This window comes from Schistocerca cancellata, chromosome 2, assembly GCF_023864275.1.
Source record: "Schistocerca cancellata isolate TAMUIC-IGC-003103 chromosome 2, iqSchCanc2.1, whole genome shotgun sequence".
NCBI lineage: Eukaryota > Metazoa > Arthropoda > Insecta > Orthoptera > Acrididae > Schistocerca > Schistocerca cancellata.
In genome coordinates, this window is record NC_064627.1 from 407,353,356 (window position 1) to 407,373,591 (window position 20,236).

The following is a 20,236-nucleotide window of genomic DNA, read 5'->3' on the forward strand; positions in this document are numbered from 1 at the left end:
TGCATACATGGTGTAAGCCGATGAAATGTATAGCGAACTGTCAAGGCTTCGGAGAGGAAACTGTAAAATGTACATTCCAAGACTATTGCACGAAATGAATGAGGACAGCTCGAATCGATGCCTTCAGTCCTTCGACTGACTTGAACACATGATTCACGAGAACACGTAAGGAAAACACATTTTCAGACGAGGCGCAGTTCATTCTGAACAGTAATGTAAATAGCTACAGTTCTGCATACAAGATCGCTTGTACAAATGAGTGAGTGTGCCAGCGGTAAATGTGTTGAATGGTTAGCAATCTCACGGTTTCATTGGTGCGTATTTGTTTGAGCGCTCCCTTACTAGGTATGACTATTTCGACATTAATTTTTTCTTCCATTATAAACTTGTTAGCAAATAATCAAGACAGGCAACACAGGTCTACTTGTATGTCACTACATGTTCGGTGGATTGGTCGAGGTGGTTATCGTTAAATACTCTCCAATCTTCAGAGACCTAACACCTTTCGACTTCTACATGTAAGAGAATCTTCAAGGAGAAGTTTATAGGAGGGTGGAACTTTAATAGTGGCAGCTATTTATTTACAGCTCATACAAAATAGATACGTGTTTCAAAGTTTTACTGACTTTCAAAGTAGTCACCGGCATTGTGTATAACCCGTTTCCAATGATGAGGAAGTTGTAGGAGACTCTCAGCAGCGCCAGTTGTGTTGTTGACAGTTCGAGCGGCGCGGTCTATTGCCCGACGAATTTGTAGCAGTTCTGAAGCGAATGCCGTGAAGTGTTTCCTTCAGTTTTGAAATAGTTGCCGTGAAGTGTTTCCTTCAGTTTAGAAATCGAGTTGAACTTGGCGAGGGCTTAAGTCAGGGGAGTGCAGTAGGTGGTATAGAACTAGCAGCCCCATCAGCCAAACAAATCAGTGACAGCCTGCACTGTACGTGCTTGAGCATTGTCCATCAAAAAGATGGTCAGGTCCTGCAGAAAGTGTCATCACTTCTGTCTCTAAGTTGGTAGTAGGTTGTGTTCCAAAAATGAACAGCACAGAGACAGAAGTGACACTTTATGCAGGACCTGACCATTATTTTGCAGGACAATGCTCAAGCGCGTACAGAGCAAGCTGTTACTGATTTGTTTGACTGACGGGGCTGTTAAGTGCTTTACCACCTACTGCACTCCCCTGACTTTAGCCCTCGCCAAGTTCAACTCGATTTCTAAACTGAAGGAAACACTTCACGGCATTCGCGTCAGAACTGCTACAAATTCGTCGGGCAATAGACCGCGTCGCTCGAACTGTCAATACAACTGGCACTGATAAGATTCCTACTACTTCCACATCGATGGCAATGGGTTATACACAATACTAGTGACTACTTTGAAGGTCAGTAAAACTTTGAAACACGTATCTATTTTGTACGAGCTGTAAGTAAGTAGTAAACACTATTAAAGTTCCAACCCTCGCAAATACATTTGTAGGTGCTACGAGAAAGCGTCGACGTATAACGTTCGCCCGTCACAGAGGATATTTTGATAATCGAGCAAGACAAGAATGGTATACACATTCTTTTATTTCAAACATTTTGACTATCAAGACAAGAGCAAATTTAATTGGTTTTCGCTCTTTTTTTGCTACGTCATACTTAATAATTTCATCAAAATAAGGAGCTTTGGATAAGAGTGCTGTGGCTGCTCGTGATATTAAGTGTTAATTGATCGAAAACGTTGGCGGTTGCTGATAAGACTCGCGATTGGAATTGAGAAATATACAGAAAAGAGGCGCAGGTAGGACTTAACGCTTCGTGAGTATCGCACTTTTGCTGTGGTACTGTTTTGTAACAGACTAAACAAACATGACGAAGGCAGTGTATCTGTTGCCATGGAACAACGCACTTTGTGACGAAATTTCTTATGAACATAGGCGCGAATTCCGCTGAAATTTGGAGAAAAATCCCATCATAGCTGACCGTAGAAACGCTGTCAAGTGCAAAAACTTAAAGAATGGTATGAGATGATTTGTGTGCATCTTTTTACAATTATCACCCCTGCAAATTTAGAGAGAGTCCAACAATTGTTCTTGAAAACCTCAAATACAAGTACACAGTGTTGCATAGGTTTGTCAGTTGGGAAATGTTAAGACCATCGTTGTGCACGAGCATGGCATTATTCACTGTCTCTTATCTAGCTGGATACATTACCTTATACCAGGCTGTTCCAACCGAGCTCCAGGGAGCCGGAGCGCTCACTGCGGCAGCTCGGAGCCCACGTGGAGGGGGAAAGCGAACTCACTGCCCCCTGGCCGCATGCAGCCGCAACTGACGCAATAATCAGTGTTCAGTGACAGCTATGACCAGCCGCAGGAGCCCTGTACCTCTATTGGAGGATACCTTTCTATTCATTGGGAGGGATGGTCGTCCGCAGTGTCTTGCATGTCTTAAAGTATTTAATTCTGCGAAGAGATACAATATACAACGACATTATACACGTCTTCACGCAGCGCACTACGATTTGGTAGAAGGCGTTGCACGCAGAGAACTGGTAGCCAGGCTTAAGAACGACATACCAGGAGACACAAGTTTAAAAACGGTTTCGTAATACGGAGGGTATCAAAACATGCAACATAATTCGTGTTCTGTAATGCATTTATAATTTTCAGGTGAATGAGAGCGGAGAAAACACTACTGAATCTGTAATTCGAGCAAGCTACAGGGTCGCTCACATCATTGCGACGAGTGGCAAGCCGTTTTCGGTGGGACCACTGGTAAAATCGTGCATGGTAGCAGTTGCAGTATGTTTGTTTCCAAGGGAGGTGCAGGCAATTGAAGGGGTTTGCCTGTCGAAGCAAACAATGTCTCGTCGAATCCTGGACATGGCATCGGATTTAGAGACACAGCTCAGGAAAAAGGTTTGTTGCATTTTGGCTAGAGCTTGACGAAAGCAGCGACATATCGGACTGTGCTCAGCTTGCAGTCTTTGTGCATTGTGTCGACATGGAGCTGCAAGTAACTTAAGAACTCTTGGATGTGTTACCACTCGATTATACCGCAACAAGATGTGAAATTCTTGAAGCTGTTTGTGAATCAGTGGACAATATGAATTTGCCGTGGGATGAGCTCCATTCTGTAGCGACAGGCGGTGCACCACAAATGATCGGGCGTCACCAAGGGTTTGCTTCTCGTTTGAAAAATAAACTCGGGGACGAATTCGGGAAAGACATTTTGACTCTTGAAAGAGAGGTACTACAACACGTTGGATTTGTCACGATGGTATCGTTCATTACACCAAAAAACATTTCCCAAGCTTCACAACACTGCCGCTCAGATCATGTGCATGTTTGGATCTACGTATTGTTTTGAGCAGCTTTTCCCAGCAATGAAAAGAGTAAAAAGTAAGGAACGATAGTTTCTTCAGGATGCAACAATGAAGACCATCCTCCGCATTAACGCTGCAAACACTTTGACGCCTGATATTTCCGATCTTGTAATGAAAAGTCAAGCTACAGAGGCCCAATAAATTTAGTATACAATTTCTTGTAAAACAGTTATTTCTTATTTATTTTCTGAACACCGTATTTCCTGGTGTAGCATGTCACCACGTCTTAGCAGCTAAGAGTATGAGGTTGTCGATCTTGTAAGACGCAGCTGGCACGTCAAAACGCTTGCCTTGCCACCTGCCTCAGCCAGCCGTGCCACTTGCAGGTGTGCCGGCCCACTTATTCGTCACAGCGAGCGACACTGCTCCCTGGAGCACGGAGCGCTCCACGGCTCACAACGGAGCCGACGAGCTGGAACAGCCTGCCTTATACCCTGAACCTAAATGAAGCAACATAGCATGGTGTCATGGACGTTTCCTTTCACCCAAGGAAGTTTCATCAGACCCATCTGATGGCAAGATATTGGAAACAGTCTTCTGGCACGTGAAAGGTATCTTCGATGCGGACATTTTCTTGACAAGACACTACATTAATACGGAATATTATTATACATTGCTTAAGGGCGCTTTAAAAGATGTCACTGGGAAGGAAAGAAGGGGAATTCTTCATCGGGATTTATCTCAAAGGTAATGCCTGTTTTTACGGTGCTCAGGTCGTACGGCTACAACAGCAAACGGTGTGTGTTGAAGCGGGAGACTTTTCCCCATCCTCCTCACCGTTCAGACCTCTCCCCCCCGTTAATGAATACTTGTTTGGAGCTCTTAAAAAGCACTAAGGAGAGAAGAATTTCGCAACCTGTAAAGCACAAGATTAGCTCTTACCTGATGCATTATGGATATCTCGGTCGGTAACAGCACTACTCGCGAAAGGCACAGCTATAATTATTAGTCACTTGTAATGCGGGATCCAAACGCCACAAGTCGCAGAGAAAGAAACACTATTTTAACGGGATCTCCACAAGTACTGTGAAAGTAGATTTTTGTGCGAGAACAAGATCAGCATTTAATAGAATTTATTAGGTACGCTTTTCTGCCACGTGTCTGATACATTCTAGGCGGTGAAATAGTTAAGTTCATATTTTTTTCGCAATGTTTCAAAGGTCTCTTCTCAGACAATTTTAGCAGCGGAAATGTCTATCATGTAGTCGCACAACTCGTTTTTTGCAAATCAGTAGGTTCATTAGTGTTCAGAAAAGCATTGCACAAAAACTCGTTTTTAATTTTAGAATATTAAGAGTTCTTGAAAACAGAACCGTTACCTTATGTATTGCGGCGGCGGCGGCGGTGGTGGTGGTGGTGGTGGTGGTGGTGATGATGATGTCCCATACTCCGTGACGGAGCATAGGTGAACGATGCGGGAGACCCGCACCGCCGTACTAGGCAAGGTCCTAGCGGAGGTGGTTTGCCATTGCCTTCCTCCGACCGTAATGGGGATGAATGATGATGAGGACGACACAACAACACCCAGTCATCTCGAGGCAAGAAGAACCCTTGACCCCCCCGGGAATCGAACCCGGGTGCCCGTGCTCGGGAAGCGAGAACGCTACCGCGAGACCACGAGCAGCGGACACCTTATTTATTGTACCATCAATAGTATTAAACTTAGGTAGTCAAATCTAACAAAATGTCGCATGTAAAATATTGGAGAATTTTGGTGAAGGATAATAATAGCCAACCGGTTGCACAAATTTTATTGAATTCACCTGGTTTCGATGCCAACTAACGATATCTTCATCAGAATATGATACAGTTACCTATAAAAATTTGTAATCAACATAGAAGAATAACAAACATATCAGAATCCTTATGTAGTCACTAGAAGTATTAAAAACAGAACAAGTATTACTTACGTAGGTTCACACTGCATGCAGAGATAAGACCGTATGAGCTTGAAGTGCTTAAGTCAAACAAGTAAAATTTATCTTGTGAAGCTAACGTTAAAACCGAGCCGCTAGGACTGATATTATGCGGGCAGTATATCGAGGCATTCGACCGCCATAGTAAACAAACTAGAACTGGCAGCTGTCCGCAGGGTGAGGAGCAGTGTGGGGGAATAAGCACCGCCTCTCTGTCGAGGGGCTGCCATTCCTATGCCCACGTTCTGTTCTTCCACGAAAGCCAAACTGACATAACGGTCATGAAGATCGCTGATTCCTTTTCTTGTGGCGAGGTCTCCTTACAGTCCCTTCATGCACCAGGATTAGTCTCGTCACTTATTTCAAAATTAGAAAAAAAAGGCAGTCCACAAAGCAAAGCAAATTGAAGACACAAAGCATTTGGTAGTGGCTACAGCTCAATTGTTCGCTGCACTTAGCAATGGTAGTTCAGGACCGAACACTACCGGTATCTTACGCAACCATAGTTCAAAACATTCCCACTATGGGACTTAACTTCTGAGGTCATCAGTCCCCTAGAACTTAGAACTACTTAAACCTAACTAACCTAAGGACATCACACACATCCATGCCCGAGGCAGGATTCGAACCTGCGACCGTAGCGGTCGCGCGGTTCCAGACTGTAGCGCCTAGAACCGCTCGGCCACTCCACGTAAAACTGCCACGATAGAGTGTCCGTTTGTCAACTGCTTACGCCGCTATGTGGAAACAGGAAACATTCAGCCATTCATGGGGCTGTTCCAATATATTTACCACCTAAAAAATTTAGCTGATAGGAATAAGTATACTAGTTAATTGTTATGTATCTTCCTTAGTTAATAATACCTTCAAGTTAAACACAACAGCAGAGTCACTGCTTTACGAATGATGCTAATAATGACAGTGACAAAATAAGTTTTCTTTTTTTTCATTACCATACCTAGGTACCACTTCATACAGAATTCGTCGTCTGCTACAAAACAGATATGGATGCAAAATTGCCTTTTTCACTAATAATAATTTGCAAAAAAATCTAATTCACTCTTTGACATCTTCGATTACGTTTTGCGTAATTCGGGGGTCGGTGAAATCACCTGTGATGATTGCCCAGTTTAATACATTGGTCAGACCGGAAGAGCCATCAGTATCAGAGATAAAGAGCATTTATTAGGAAGAGGAGGATACCAGTGAGCGTAATTCGTCCTTTTCGTATCATTTGCTTATTACAGGCCACAAACCGATGTCTAAGTTACTACGTAACATAAAGAAAAGAACTGGAAATTTTTAAGCATATGTCTGCCAATGATGGTCACATTCTCAGTGAACAGCTACAGTTGCGGAATAATTTATTTAGCGCCTTCAAACAGCTGTTCGCAGCTATTTGATATACTGTCGTGCTTTGGCTGAACGTCTTTACACATAGTTTTCAGTCATCATTTGACTCTTTTGTTATTGTAATTTATAGCTGTTGTTCCTACTATGTTAATACTGTTCATTTTGAGCGCTTTAATCGTGTCTGCACTGGACAGATGGCACGTATCAATTGCTGTTTTATTTTGCAGCATTTCCTGTTATATTTCATGTATTACATGTTTTTATGCTTCTGTCATTAAGCTTGGGCTCTAGTGCTGCTTAAGGATTTTAATGTGGATTTTATTCTATGTTGATAAAAATTGGTGATAAGTAATATATTCTGATGAAGATACCCTTAGATGTTATCGGTACCATATCAATGCTTTAAAATTTATGCAGTTGGCTGGATGTTTTTACGCTTCATTGAAACTTAAATACGGTTACTACATGTCAGCAATGTTCAAGATTGTAATATTCTATTGTGTTTCTGACGTAATACAGCATTATGGGGCTAACAAAAAATTTTTTCGTAGGACACCTCCGCCGTAGATGTTCGTAGAGATGGTCGAACAGCTTGCTACACTGCAGTTCTTGACAAGCACGGAGAGTGCCACATGGGAATCGGTGACATGAACATCCACGATTTAATTACCCCTTCTTTGGTAAGTACAAACATCCAAATACGTCTTTACTTGTGAAATAGCACACTAAATAAATCTTCACCTGTAGTCTGTAACTCACTGTTAAGTTCGCGTTGATGTGTTTTTTTCTGTACTATGAATTCACAGATTGCTTCTCATTCCGTTCGCATAAGACGCGTGGGAGGAATATATATTCTTTATGGTCCCCCCACCCCCCAAAAAACCATGGACCTTGCTTGCTGTTGGTGGGGAGGCTTGCGTACCTCAGCAATACAGATAGCCGTACCGTAGGTGCAACCACAGCAGAGATGTATCTGTTGAGAGGCCAGACGAACGTATGGTTCCTGAAGAGGGCAGCAGCCTTTTGAGTAGTTGCAGGGGCAGCAGTCTGGATGATTGACTGATCTGGTCGTGTAACACTAACCAAAACGGCCTTGCTGTGTTGGTACTGCGAACGGCTGAAAGCAACGGGAAACTACAGCCGTAATTTTTCCCGACGGCATGCAGCTTTACTGTATGGTTAAATGATGATGGCGTACTCTTGGGTAAAATATTCCGGAGGTAAAATAGTTCCACATTCGGATGTCCGGGCGGGGACTACTCAGGAGGGCGTTGTTATCAGGAGAAAGACAACTGGCGTTCTTCGGGTCGGAGCGTGGAATGTCAAATCCCTTAATGGGGCGGGTAGGTTAGAAATTTTAAAAAAGAAATGGACAGGTTAAAGTTAGATATAGTGGGAATTTGTGAATGTCGATGACAGAAGGAAAAAGACTTCTGTTCAGGTGAATACAGGGTTATAAATACAAACTCAAATAGGGGTAATCCAGGAGTAGGTTTAATAATGAATAAAAATAAGCGGTGCGGGTAAGCTACTACGAACAGCATAGTGAACGCATTGTTGTAGCCAAGATAAACACGGAGACCACGCCTACCACAGTAGTAAAACTTTATATGCCAAATAGTTCCGCAGATGACGAAGAGATTGAAGAAATGTATGATGAAATAAAGGAAATCATTTAGATAGTGAGGGTAGACGAAAATTTAATAGTCATGACGGACTGGAATTCGATAGTAGGAAAAGGAGGAGAAGGAAGAGTAGTACATGAATAGGGAATGGGGGTAAGGAATGAAAGAGGAAGCCGCCTGGTAGAAGTTTGCACAGAACATAACTTAATCATAGCTAACACTTTGTTCAAGAGTCATGAAAGAAGGTTGTATACATGGAAGAGGCCTGGGGAAGGTTTCAGATAGATTATATATTGGTTAGACAGAGATTTTGGAGCCAGTTTTGAAATTGTAAGACATTTCCAGGGGCCACAATTTAAGGTTACGAGCTGTAGAGTAAAACTGAAGAAGCAGCAAAGAGGTAGGAATATTAGGAGATGGGACCTGGATAAACTGACTAAACCAGAGGTTGTACAGAGTTTCAGGCAGAGCATAAGGGAACAATTGACAGGAATGGGGGAAAGAAATACGGTAGAAGAAAGGGTAGCTTTGAGAGATGAAATAGTGAAGGCATCAGAGGAGCAAGTAGGTAAAAAGGCGAGGGCTAGTAGAAATCCTTGGGTAACAGAAGAGATATTGAATTTAATGGGTGTAAGGAAAAAATTTAAAAATGCAGTAAATGAAAACTGGTAGGAGCCGACCTCGGGGAAGACCAGTTTGGATTCTGTAGAAATGATGGAACACGTGAGGCGATACTGACCCTATGAGTTAGAAGATAGATTAAGGAAAGGCAAACATACGTTTCTAGCATTTGTAGACTTAGAGAAAGCGTTTGACAATATTGACTGGAATACTCTCTTTCAAATTCTGAAGGTGGTAGGGGTCAAATACAGGGAGCGAAAGGCTATTTACAATTTGTACGGAAACCAGATGGCAGTTATAAGAGTCGAGGGGCATAAAAGGGAAGCAGTGGCTGAGAAGGGAGTGAGACAGGGTTGTAGCCTAACCCCGATGTTACTCAATCCGTATATCGAGCAAGCAGTAAAGGAAACAAAAGAAAAAATTTGCAGTAGGAATTAAAATACATGGAGAAGAAATAAAAACTTTGAGGATTACCAATGACTTTGTAATATTGTCAGAGACAGCAAAGGACCTGAAGAGCAGTTACCGGAATGGACAGTGTCTTGAAAGGATGATATACGATGAACATCAACAAAAGCAAAATGAGGATAATGGAATGTAGTCGAATTAAGTCGGGTGATGCTGAGGGAATTAGATTAGGAAATGAGACACTTAAAGTAGTAAAGGAGTTTTGCTATTTGGGGAGCAAAATAACTGATGATGGTCGAAGTAGAGAAGTATTTGTATGGAGTGTAGCCATGTATGGAAGTGAAACATGGACGATAAATAGTTTAGACAAGAAGAGAATAGAGGCTTTCTAAATGTGGTTCTACAGAAGAATGCTGAAGATTATATGGATAGATAATGTAACTAATGAGGAGGTACTGAATAGAACTGGGGAAAAGAGGAATTTGTGGCACAACTTGACTAGAAGAAGGGCTCGGTTGATAGGATATGTTCTGAGGCATCAAGGGGTCACCAATTTAGTACTGGAGGGCAACGTGGAGGGTAAAAACTGTAGAGGGAGACAGAGATGAATAAACAAAGCAGATTCAAAAGTAGGTACTTGGAGATGCAGCTTGCACAGGATAGGGTAGCATGGAGAGCTGCGTCAAACCAGTCTCTGGACTGAAGACAACAACAAAACATGGTCCCTACGGGAACGAGTAATAGTAGGCTTCATACTATATAGTCAGAGTTGGTTTATTCATATAGCACATGACGTTAGCAGGATTTAAATTTCACTGACGTAAATTGTAATTTTGGACGTTTGAAGGATCAGTTCGTTGTTGTTCTCTTTTATGAAAACAAATTTTACGTCTCATCTTTGGCACAATAGTTTAATTAATGTCTTCCTCCTCTCTGGTCTGCTGTGCATTATTAAGAAATGCACCATAATACTTTAAACAGACATTGTTTACTTTGTTAGAATAGTCCTTCGATACTACGCACTAAACGACCCAGGTCACTAAGCAAAGCAGTATGGCAACAAGAATATTACCACAGTGTGACAGCTATTTATTTGAAAGGATAGTAATGATAACGTTCACTCAGCGGTGGTTTTCTATTTTTTTGCCTATCTTGTTTTAATGATTTCTGTAGAGTTTTCATACTTTAAAATTAAAACAATCCAGGTACACTGGTATTACAGCGATAGGTTTCCGACTGCTACTGCTAAGCACAATGTAGATCCACATTCGCGTTAACACACTGCAAATCATTGTAAAGTACATGACAGAGTATTTTCACTATTTATTAGGCCTCTTTCGCTTCCCGTTCACGTATGGAGTGCGGGAAGAATAATTGTTCAAACGCCTTTGTGCCGACAGTAATTACTTATCGCGCACTTCCATTAGGTGCCTGAGTAAGGACGTTGGGAGCGGTGGCTTGCCGTCGGCAAACATTGGCTTCTGAGGCCACCCCAGCCTGCTTCTGCCACAGTAGCCAGCTTATAACTTATAAAAGAAACGAACATGTAATGTTTTACCGTGTCGCAGAAGTGACACAAAAGCTGATGACGAGTCACTAGAAGGACCGGATACTGCCTCTTCACTCATTTCCGTGCACATTATTAACAATCACTACGCACAACAGCGCACACGGATCAACAATATACAGTATTCACAACGGTTGCTTATTGTTACGGCGCACAGTGCTTTTATGTAGCTAAAGTTAGTGATAAGGGTGAACATTTTCTGGCGGTACGGAGTCAACAGACTTCATTGATCACAAAGGAGCCAAGTAAAAGTGTGTGAACGGTAGTCTAACATTGGGTTGTAAAATATTCTCAGATTCATCATTTAAAGCTGCTTCTCGATACTTAGTAAATGGACTTCCTGTGGATAGTTTGAGTCTACCTTAATAATAACGCTTTTCCAACCAGTGTGCCGCGACGTTTTCCATATGTTGGGAAATTTTGTTCTATCCAGAGTACTAAGTTACTGAGATTATTATGTTACTCATTTTACTTTTTAAAGTGGGCTGTAATAATTTATAATCAATTTAGAGACAATCTGTAAAAGTCGTCGCACACAACAGTGGGCAATAATAGTTCTGCTTTGAACTGAATTATCGTAAAAACCTGTTACACTGACTTCCTTACTATTACCGCATGACATACACTACTGGCCATTAAAATTGATACACCAAGAGGAAAAGCAGACGATAAACGGGTATTCATTGGACAAATATATTATACTAGAACTGACATGTGATCACATTTTCACGCAATTTGGTTGCATAGATCCTGAGAAATCAGAACCCAGAACAACCACCTCTGGCCGTAATAACGGTCTTGATACGCCTGGGCATTGAGTCAAACAGAGCTTGGATGGCGTGTACAGATACAGCTGCCTGTGCACCTTCAACACGATACCACAGTTCATCAAGAGTAGTGACTGGCGTATTGTGACGAGCCAATTGCTCGGCCACCATTGACCAGACGGTTTCAGTTTGTGAGAGATCTGGAGAATGTGCTGGCCAGGGCAGCAGTCGGACATTTTCTGTATCCAGAAAGGTCTGTACAGGACCTGCAACATGCGGTCGTGCATTATCCTGCTGAAATGTAGGGTTTCGCAGGGGTCGAATGAAGGATAGAGCCACGGGTCGTAACACATCTGAAATGTAACGTCCACTGTTCAAAGTGCCGTCAGTGCGAACAAGAGGTGACCGAGGCGTGTAACCAATGGCACCCTGTTGTGTTAGCAGAAGAGCTAACACCGTGTTACGAATGGAGGCCGAAATGCACGCGTTTTAGCTCACGCAGGCTGGCGTGAAGAGGGAAGAACTATACCGACGTGAGGTCTGGAACATGACAAGGAATGAGAATTCAGAAAGCGGACGTAATTAGTTTGAGACTTAACTTTAATCCATTAACGATGAACGTCGCTCTTGATGGTACATGATTCATAATGTTATCTGTTTAGATTATAGTAACTGAATATGGCGCCTTGCTAGGTCGTAGCAAATGACGTAGCTGAAGGCATGCGAAACTGTCGTCTCGGCAAATGAGAGCATATGTAGACAGTGAACCATCGCTAGCGAAGTCGGCTGTACAACTGGGGCGAGTGCTAGGGAGTCTCTCTAGACTAGACCTGCCGTCTGGCGGCCCTCGGTCTGCAATCACCGATAGTGGCGACACAAAGGTCCGACGTATACTAACGGACCGCGGCAGACTTAAAGGCTACCACCTAGCGAGTGCGGTGACACTACACACCCCATACCATCACGCCGGGTGTACGCCAGTATGGCGATGACGAATACACGCTTCCAATGTGCGTTCACCGCGATGTCGCCAAACACGGATGCGACCATCATGATGCTGTAAACAGAACCTAGATTCATCCGAAAAAATGACTTTTTGCCATTCGTGCACCCAGGTTCGTCGTTGAGTACACCATCGCAGGCGCTCCTGTCTGTGATGCAGCGTCAAGGGTAACCGCAGCCATGGTCTCCGAGCTGATAGTCCATGCTGCTGCAAACGTCATCGAACTGTTCGTGCAGATGGTTGTTGTCTCGCAAACGTCCCCATCTGTTGACTCAGGGATCGAGACGTGGCTGCACGGTACGTTACAGCCATGAGGATAAGATGCTTGTCATCTCGACTGCTAGTGATACGAGGCCGTTGGGATCCAGCACGGCGTTCCGTATTACCCTCCTGAACCCACCGATTCCATATTCTGCTAACAGTCACTGGATCTCGACCAACGCGAGCAGCAATGTCACGATACGATAAACCGCAATCGTGATAGGCTACAATCCGACCTTTATCAAAGTCGGAAACATGATGGTACGCATTTCTCCTCCTTACACGAGGCATCACAACAACGTTTCACGAGGCAACGCCGGTCAACTGCTGTTTGTGTATGAGAAATTGGTTGGAAACTTTCCTCTTGTCAGCACGTTGTAGGTGTCGCCACCGGCGCCAACCTTGTGTGAATGCTCTGAGAAGCTAATCATTTGCATGTTACAGCATCTTCTTCCTGTCGGTTAAATTTCGCGTCGTAGGGCGTCGTCTTCGTGGTGTAGCAATTTTAATGACCAGTAGTGTATAATACGTAAAAAATAAGCTGAACAACCTTACGGACGTGAGACAATGCTAGTCCATGGCCTACAAATAATGTGAGCAAAAATAGTGATTCTCACAGCATTTAATAGAACACTAGTTGCGTTCGTTCGGAGAAATTGGAGGCAAACAACCGTGACATGTTTCAAGAAAAAGAATATTAATTTATCAAGCATGACGAAAATTCGTAATGGGAAGCTCTTGCAAAAAATGGACGATCTAGGTTCATATTCCGCGTTTGGCACACATTGTTAGTTGTCATACTGGAATCATTGTATTGCATGTTCAGCCTAATAAACATCTGCAGTATCGTTTTAGATGGTATGGTTATGAGTATAAAGGAGAAGCTCATATGTTTCATACGTGGAGCTGTTTTATCAAATCAATTAGTAGGGCTATCGGTGAATAAACTTAAGATATTTAAACAGCAAGCATTCTTAAGTAGCCTCAAAATACGGAGAATATTTCGTTCGCATTTTGGATTCACAAAATAAATCATTTCAAGTCTTGCTAAAACTCTCTTCCGTTACTGGCAAAGCTGCTGCTGGCTGCTTGACCAACGACGTCGTTTGACAAGACGCTTCTTTTTGGAAGAATATGCCAACTTGTGTGTTAATCCCGATCGGTTTACGTACCTTGTCTAAGAAACTGGATTGTGCCCCGGAGACAAGCAAATGCCTATGAGAGCGCTGAAACACGCAAATTGCAGAGATGTAGAATCTTACATCTTACATCTTCCTCTATACACTTTTTTACAAATGGCCTTCTGTGCGTGTTTTACGCAAACATGATGAGTGGCGTAATAGCGCTGTAATGTAAATTTTCTTTTATTCCTGTTGTCAGAGTAAAGCGTAGCTGACGTGGAAACGATTATTCAGCCAATTTCGGGCGTATTATAGTATTTGAGAGTTGTAGCATCGCATTTTAGTACCTGAATAGTGTAAATTCGCGTAGTCTCCTTCCGCCGCCGAGCAGTGTGTCAGCAGTGCGCAAGTAGCAGCATTACTGAATTTACTAGGCAATCTTGTATTTTAATAACCGTTTAAATTTTGTGTCGATTTGTTTGCGCTCTCTGTAGATTAGTTCAGACGTTCTTTGCACGACAGTTTTCAGCATGGATAGGGACTGCAACTGCTGTGTTCGGATGCAGGCTGAGTTGGCATCCCTTCGCTCCCAGCTTCAGGCAGTGTTGGCTTCGGTCACACAGGTTGAGGCTGTTGCCAGTGGGCATAACTGTGGGGGTCCGGATGGGGGTTTGTCGGGGACGGCCAGCTCGTCCCACGCATCCCCCGATCGGACTACGACTGTGGTTGCCCGGGATACTGCCCGCATTGAGGCTGATCCCTCACCTGTGGTAGAGTGGGAGGTCGTCTCAAGGTGTGGCAGGGGGCGAAAGACATTCCGGAGGGCTGAACGGAAGGCCTCTCCAGTTTGTCTGACGAACCGGTTTCAGGCTCTGTCTCAGGCTGATACTGATCTTCGGCCTGACATGGCTGCTTGTCCTGTTCCAGAGGTTGCCCCTCAGTCTGCAAGATCCGGGCGGTCGCAGAGGGTGGGCTTACTGGTAGTTGGGAGCTCCAACGTCAGGCGCGTAATGGGGCCCCTTAGGGATATGGCAGCAAGAGAGGGGAAGAAAACCAATGTGCACTCCGTGTGCATACCGGGGGGAGTCATTCCAGATGTGGAAAGGGTCCTTCCGGATGCCATGAAGGGTACAGGGTGCACCCATCTGCAGGTGGTCGCTCATGTCAGCACCAATGATGTGTGTCGCTATGGATCGGAGGAAATCCTCTCTGGCTTCCGGTGGCTATCTGATTTGGTGAAGACTGCGTCTCGCTAGCTGGATGAAAGCAGAGCTCACCGCCGGCGCCGTTCTGCCCATGTGGGCAATTGCTGACGGTCCGCCACATTTTAACGTCCTGCCCGGATTTTAACACACTGCGTCTTGATCTTGGCCTGCCCTGTAGTCTAGATGCCATTTTAGCGGATGACCCACGAGCAGCTGCTCGCGTTCTTCATCTTATCAACTTGACCAACCTCTCTAAGGACCTTTGATTATGCTGTTTTTTTTTTTTTTAATCCTATGCCTGTCACTCTGTCTTTTATCGTGTTTTCCCTTTTAGTTGCTGTTTTAAACTTGTGCCTGGCGGTGCATTCCTAACGTAGTCTGGGCGCTAATGACCATTGAAGTTTTACGCCCTAAATCCACAGAAAAAAAATCTGCAGCATCGTCGACAGGACTGACTGCGGACCTTTGGTACAGAGCCGAGTGGAGGGTCTGAATCAGAGGCTGAGACGGCTCTGCGACTGTGTGGGCTGCAGATTCCTCGACTTGTGCCATAGGGTTGTGGGGTTTCGGGTTCCGCTAGATAGGTCAGGAGTCCACTACACGCAACAAGGCGGCTACACGAGTAGCAGGGGTTGTGTGGCGTGGGCTGGGCGGTTTTTTAGGTTAGATGGCCTTGGGCAAGTACAGAAAGGGCAACAGCCTCAACGGGTGCAGGGCAAAGTCAGGACATGCGGGGACCAAACTGCAATCGGTATTGTAATTGTAAACTGTCGAAGCTGCGTTGGTAAAGTACCGGAACTTCAAGCGCTGATAGAAAGCACCGAAGCTGAAATCGTTATAGGTACAGAAAGCTGGCTGAAGCCAGAGATGAATTCTGCCGAAATTTTTACAAAGGTACAGACGGTGTTTAGAAAAGATAGACTGCATGCAACCGGTGGTGGAGTGTTCGTCGCTGTTAGTAGTAGTTCATCCTGTAGTGAAGTGGAAGTGGATAGTTCCTGTGAATTATTATGGGTGGAGGTTACACTCAACAACCGAGCTAGGTTAATAATTGGCTCCTTTTACCGACCTCCCGACTCAGCAGCATTAGTGGCAGAACAACTGAGAGAAAATTTGGAATACATTTCACATAAATTTTCTCAGCATGTTATAGTCTTAGGTGGAGATTTCAATTTACCAGATATAGACTGGGACACTCAGATGTTTCGGACGGGTGGTAGGGACAGAGCATCGAGTGACATTATACTGAGTGCACTATCCGAAAATTACCTCGAGCAATTAAACAGAGAACCGACTCGTGGAGATAACATCTTGGACCTACTGATAACAAACAGACCCGAACTTTTCGACTCTGTATGTGCAGAACAGGGAATCAGTGATCGTAAGGCCGTTGCAGCATCCCTGAATATGGAAGTTAATAGGAATATAAAAAAAGGGAGGAAGGTTTATCTGTTTAGCAAGAGTAATAGAAGGCAGATTTCAGACTACCTAACAGATCAAAACGAAAATTTCTGTTCCGACACTGACAATGTTGAGTGTTTATGGAAAACGTTCAAGGCAATCGTAAAATGCGTTTTAGACAGGTACGTGCCGAGTAAAACAGTGAGGGACGGGAAAAACCCACCGTGGTTCAACAACAAAGTTAGGAAACTACGGCGAAAACAAAGAGAGCTTCACTCCAAGTTTAAACGCAGCCAAAACCTCTCAGACAAACAGAAGCTAAACGATGTCAAAGATAGCGTAAGGAGGGCTATGCGTGAAGCGTTCAGTGAATTCGAAAGTAAAATTCTATGTACCGACTTGACAGAAAATCCTAGGAAGTTCTGGTCTTACGTTAAATCAGTAAGTGGCTCGAAACAGTAATCCAGACACTCCGGGATGATGATGGCATTGAAACACAGGATGACACGCATAAAGCTGAAATACTAAACACCTTTTTCCAAAGCTGTTTCACAGAGGAAGACCGCACTGCAGTTCCTTCTCTAAATCCTCGCACAAACGAAAAAATGGCCGACATCGAAATAAGTGACCAAGGAATAGAAAAGCAACTGGAATCACTCAACAGAGGAAAGTCCACTGGACCTGAAGGGATACCAATTCGATTCTACACAGAGTACGCGAAAGAACTTGCCCCCTTCTAACAGCCGTGTACCGCAAGTCTCTAGAGGAACGGAAGGTTCCAAATGATTGGGAAAGAGCACAGGTAGTCCCAGTCTTCAAGAAGGGTCGTCGAGCAGATGCGCAAAACTATAGACCTATATCTCTGACGTCGATCTGTTGTAGAATTTTAGAACATGTTTTTTGCTCGAGTATCATGTCGTTTTTGGAAAGCCAGAATCTATTATGTAGGAATCAACATGGATTGCGGAAACAGCGATCGTGTGAGACCCAACTCGCTTTATTTGTTCATGAGACCCAGAAAATATTAGATACAGGCTCCCAGGTAGATGCTATTTTTCTTGACTTCCGGAAGGCGTTCGATACAGTTCCGCACTGTCGCCTGATAAACAAAGTAAGAGCCTACGGAATATCAGACCAGCTGTGTGGCTGGATTGAAGAGTTTTTAGCAAACAGAACACAGTATGTTGTTATCAATGGAGAGACGTCTACAGACGTTTAAGTAACCTCTGGCGTACCACAGGGGAGTGTTATGGGACCATTGCTTTTCACAATATATATAAATGACCTAGTAGATAGTGTCGGAAGTTCCATGCGGCTTTTCGCGGATGATGCTGTAGTAGACAGAGAAGTTGCAGCATTAGAAAATTGTAGCGAAATGCAGGAAGATCTGCAGCGGATAGGCACTTGGTGCAGGGAGTGGCAACTGACCCTTAACGTAGACAAATGTAATATATTGCGAATACATAGAAAGAAGGATCCTTTATTGTATGATTATATGATAGCGGAACAAACACTGGTAGCAGTTACTGCTGTAAAATATCTGGGAGTATGCGTGCGGAACGATTTGAAGTGGAATGATCATATAAAATTAATTGTTGGTAAGGCGGGTACCAGGTTGAGATTCATTGGGAGAGTCCTTAGAAAATGTAGTCCATCAACAAAGGAGGTGGCTTACAAAACACTCGTTCGACCTATACTTGAGTATTGCTCATCAGTGTGGGATCCGTACCAGATCGGGTTGACGGAGGAGATAGAGAAGATCCAAAGAAGAGCGGCGCGTTTCGTCACAGGGTTATTTGGTAACCGTGATAGCGTTACGGAGATGTTTGACAAACTCAAGTGGCAGACTCTGCAAGAGAGGCGCTCTGCATCGTGGTGTAGCTTGCTCGCCAGGTTTCGAGAGGGTGCGTTTCTGGATGAGGTATCGAATATATTGCTTCCCCCTACTTATACCTCCCGAGGAGATCACGAATGTAAAATTAGAGAGATTAGAGCGCGCACGGAGGCTTTCAGACAGTCGTTCTTCCCGCGAACCATACGCGACTGGAACAGGAAAGGGAGGTAATGACAGTGGCACGTAAAGTGCCCTCCGCCACACACCGTTGGGTGGCTTGCGGAGTATAAATGTAGATGTAGATGTAGATGTAGATGTAGATGGCTCTGGGTAACCATCTTAAAACCACGTTGAGACTTGACACTCTGAAAGACATGGACATGAAGCATTCGCCTCCATGATTTAATAGTCTTTACATGTTACTGCTTAGTTCTCTTAAACAGTTTACTTACTAGCCTCCGCTTGAGAGGTCGGTAACGTATGCGAGATCGCTAACGTACGCGTGTGTGGGCACGCCTTACTCAATGGTAAGCTGATTCGAATCCTGGTGGTGGATGAAATTTTCACTGCCAGTATTTAGCCGGCAATGGGAGGAGAGATAGTGGCGTAAAGCTCCTGATCACATAACTTTTCGCCAGTGCCCCCTCTGCTGTCTCTCACGAAGTGAGGACATGTGACACTACTGATAATGATATGTCCATCTGCTTCCTTGGTGCTCCTGCAGAGTAGTAGGCTATGTCCTGGTACTGGGTTTTCACCCTCTTCCTCCTACTGGTATCATCATCATCATCATCGAAGTAAAATAATATAACAAAAATAGTAGTTTGCAATGCTGAACAGTGTCCTGCAGTTCAGTGGCCGTCCCTATGCGACCTTATGTCAGCACTGTGTCCAGTACTTCGTTACCGCTCTATAAACAAATTCTTCGAGTTTTCTGAATAGGTTTTCATCTTACATTTAGCGTCCTTCTTCATTCGGTTGACGCTCGTGACGGTGAAATAAGCCACCAAAATTCAATTTCCCAGTATCCTGCCAGTGAATCGCAGCATGTGATGTACGTTACCCACAACTGATTCTATGTGATCATCCCACTTAATACAGTCACGTTTTGCTACTGACACCGACCTTAATTAATCAGTTGTATAATTAACTGCTATAGTAACTGTAGATACTCTATTGCTCACCATACTTATTCGGAACCCTGCCTTAGTTTTTGTTGGAATGCCGCCTTAAAATGTTCTAAACAAGCTGGAGAGTTTAAATTGTCAGATAGCCGATGGTCCTGTGTTCTGCAAAGGCCCAAGAACCTGGACGTGAAGCTGCTCAGATACTGGACTTGAGCCTTAATGTGGTCTTTGACCTTAATGAAGTCATTTCTGCCAGTTGGTGATGGTCACAGAGTACCCTGTGTCTGTCTAGCTTGATAGGTACGTTGTTGATGGCCACCATGAGTGATAGCGAGCCCACAGAGTGGGGAAGCACAGATTGGATGTAGGGTATGTCTGCAGAAACGTCTGCCCTATCATCTACCCCTATCCATGTGTGCACAGTCGGCATTCATTTTGAGCGCTGCTTGGCACAGTTCAGCCCTATGTCTAGATTCGCCACAAGATGTGCAGTTAACGCATCGGTAGTGACACTGGTGTCTCTGTTGACTAATAAAACACTGGCTGCAGGAGGGGAGCTGTTGAGGGCGGCGAGTGGCCGCTGAGGATTGGCCTGTATTTTATGAATCTGACCTGGGTGGGGGGCGTGACTGCGACTGAGAGCAGCACATTGGGTGAGTGGC

At 44.1% G+C, this 20,236-nt stretch overlaps 1 protein-coding gene across 1 annotated transcript in view; it reads left to right on the top strand.

The window, feature by feature from the left end:
• LOC126154419 (uncharacterized) overlaps nucleotides 1-20,236 on the top strand; it is a 273,459-nt gene that overhangs the window by 26,767 nt on the left and 226,456 nt on the right. Inside the window, exon 3 of the mRNA XM_049916135.1 lies at nucleotides 7,186-7,314. Coding sequence (XP_049772092.1) covers nucleotides 7,186-7,314 — 129 coding nt within the window. The remainder of the gene's footprint in view (nucleotides 1-7,185; nucleotides 7,315-20,236) is intronic.